The sequence below is a fragment of the Juglans regia genome, chromosome 3, assembly GCF_001411555.2.
Source record: "Juglans regia cultivar Chandler chromosome 3, Walnut 2.0, whole genome shotgun sequence".
Classification (NCBI taxonomy): domain Eukaryota; kingdom Viridiplantae; phylum Streptophyta; class Magnoliopsida; order Fagales; family Juglandaceae; genus Juglans; species Juglans regia.
Window position 1 is genome coordinate 17,554,893 of NC_049903.1, and position 2,926 is coordinate 17,557,818.

Below are 2,926 nucleotides of genomic sequence, written 5' to 3' on the forward strand. Positions count from 1 at the left end.
GCGACGTGAACATAGAGTTGAAAATCAGTATGAGAATGAAGGAGATGGTGAGGAAGAGGAAGATTTAGCATCTTCCTACACTATTTACTACGTGAAGTTGAATAATTTTTTGTTTTTTTTTTTTTTTTTGAGAAACAAGAAACTTCATCCATTATGATGAAACATAGTGTAATACAGTACATAAGACAAACAAAATTAACAAATACATTAAGCCCGTAGGCTAGTTTCAGCATCAACTTCCAAACTGGCTTTAATAAAATCTGAAGGATGAAACCACCATTGAAGAGTATTCTCCACCACCCTTGCATGCCTGGCCATTTTATGTGCTATCCCATTTCCCTGCCGTCCAACATGTAAAATATCATAAGATTGGAATTGAGATAACAACAGCTTAATCTCCCTAATGGTAGGGCTGTAACTAAACTCTACAATAGAAGTTGATTGAATGGCTTCAACTACAATAAGTGAATCTCCCTCCAATATCAAGTGGGAAATTCCCAAGTGAGAAATAAATTGTAAGGCTCTTAAGGCTGCAATAGCCTCAACATCTTCTACCAACAGTATGCCTTCTTCCAATCTAGACATGGCCATAATCATACTTCCCTTGTCATCCCTCAAAACAGCACCCACTCCAGACTTTAATTCCTGATAAAAGATGGCTCCATCAAAGTTTAACTTCAACTGCCCACTTGGAGGAGGTTGCCAACACAACAAAGTTTGAGGCTGCACCACTTGCATGCATTGTCGAGCCAACAAAAAACAATCAACATAAGAAAAGCAGCCCTTCACAACATCACTGACTGTATCTAAAGATTTCTGAAAAATCTTCAAATTCCTAAATTTCTAAATTCCCTAAGAAACAATAGCAAAGCAAGAAATATCACTGGGATCATGTAAATCCAAAATAGCCTCAACCAAGCTGTCAAACCGAGAATAAGAATTCAAAAGATGAAGATATTTTTCAAAATATTTCTCCCACACACTAGAACTGATGGGACAATTACAAAGTGTAAGAAACACATCCTTAGAAGCAACATGGCATAACTCACATAGCAGAATCTACTATTCGATGATAATGCAACTGATTTTTTGTGGGTAAGCCATTAGTACAAGCTTTCCACAAAAAAATCTTAACTTTATTAGGAAGATTCAGATGCCAAATATTCTTTCAAAAAACAGTATTCAAGCCTATAAGAGAACTACTTTCAACAGCAGCAGAACTTCTCAACTGAAGCACTAAATGGTAGGCAGACCTCACACTAAACTGGCCATTACGCGTGAAGTTGAATATTGAATACGCATATGGAAGACATATAAATCCATTGGAGCAACAAAAATTGATGTACAGAGAATTCCTCTTGGAAGATGATGTTACGTTGGGAGAAACAAGGGTATTTGAGGATGGATATATCTATCTTGATATGAAGATGAGCGAAAATTTGGATGTTGTCGAATTAAAGGAGTAAATGGAAGGGGCTACAGATTCGATGGGAGGAAATGGAAAATTAGTAGTTCTAGAAGATATCCCAGTTCTTGTTGGTGAAATCTCAGAGTCTTCGAAAGACTTGGGGGAATTATCTGTAGTCTTTAAGGTCGCCGACTCTGATCACAGTAGGGAACCTCAGAAGGCTTCTTGATGGCGCTGGATCTGGCTCTTTGGGCTTTTTCAGAATCACTGTTTGTCTCTAATGTTACTCTATCTTCCACAACCACAACTGAATCGCACCTATATGGAACCTTCGACCCAGGGGTGTTTATTTTCATGGTCTTGGCTCCTCTTCTCAAGCATTAAATAAACACAGACTACCCAAGCTCTTTCTTTCTCTCTTGAGGGTTGTCTTAGAGACGGTTTCTCCCTTAAACTCCATTCCCACTTTTCCACTCGTCGAGTTCAAACACCAAGAATGGGAACGACATAGAGATGCATGTTGGATTAGCGGGGGTGATCTTACCCGAACTGAGGCCGTCGATATAGATATCGAAGAGGGTGACCGTGATGAGAAATTCCTTGCTCTTGACTCCAATGAGCCTCATGAGCCTCCTCATGCACAAGTCCTCCACAAAAGTCATGACCCCAGTGTTGTACGAAACAAAGTTCCTAATCGAGCTAAAGCAATGCTCCTTTTTTTTTTGTTTCTGCTTCACCCAGACAAAGCCCGTGATGCAGTTGTAGCCCAATTTCGTGATGTCTATAATAGGGTGGGACAACCATCGGAGATTCGAATGGTGGTTCTCAAATCAAGCGGCTTCCTCTCCGGCCTAAACCATAGCTTCACTTTTAGTTCTGTAGGCATGGAAGAAGACAAAGTGAAGGAGGTGAGTCATTTTGGTGCTTATGCTGCACTCATCTACATTTCCTTAAGTTTTTTGTTGTTAGTAGTATGTGTTTTGGGCAGTGGTTCTCTTATCTTTCAGTGGTTCCCATGGATGAATTTTGAGTGTAGAAGAGTATTTGGTTGTTTACTTGATGCGAGAGAGTTGTTTGAGAAAATGCCTCCTAGGGATGTGGGGTCTTGGAATGCTATGATTTTAATGTACGTACAAGGAGTGGTCACTAGGAAGGATCTTTTCGTCTTAAACACAGAAGCCTTTGAAGATCTGTTGAGGCCAATCAAGGTGGGACAATCAACTTCTCTAAGAGTTGGGCTGCAGTGTTTAGCTATGAGCAATCCACTTGGTTCTGATCATAACCTTCCTATTGAGGTTGTCAATAGACTGAATCGAGACATTTATAGTCAAGTTGGAGTCACAATTGGGGGAAGAGTCCACAAAGATGCTGTCATTAATCCTGGGAATAGTGACGATCCTCTTCTAGGCTCCAAAGTTGACAATAATTCTATTCAAAGCAAAGCTAAGCAGTACAAAATATGGGATGACTATCACGTGTGTGATAAAGTAGTCTTGAAGATTCTGAGGGCAATGAAAA

The 2,926-nt window shown here is 39.8% G+C and overlaps 1 protein-coding gene across 1 annotated transcript; it reads right to left on the reverse strand.

Annotated features, from left to right (window-relative positions):
* Window positions 1-207: 207 nt before the first annotated feature.
* Window positions 208-738, reverse strand: LOC109013814. The gene has a single exon (XM_018996025.1). The coding sequence runs from the start codon at window positions 736-738 to the stop codon at window positions 208-210; it is 531 nt and encodes a 176-aa protein (XP_018851570.1).
* Window positions 739-2,926: the final 2,188 nt, after the last annotated feature.

What these genes read in the sequence shown, in the direction of transcription:
- LOC109013814 (XM_018996025.1), bottom strand. Translation starts at nt 738, where the DNA reads ATGCAAGTGGTGCAGCCTCAAACTTTGTTGTGTTGGCAACCTCCTCCA.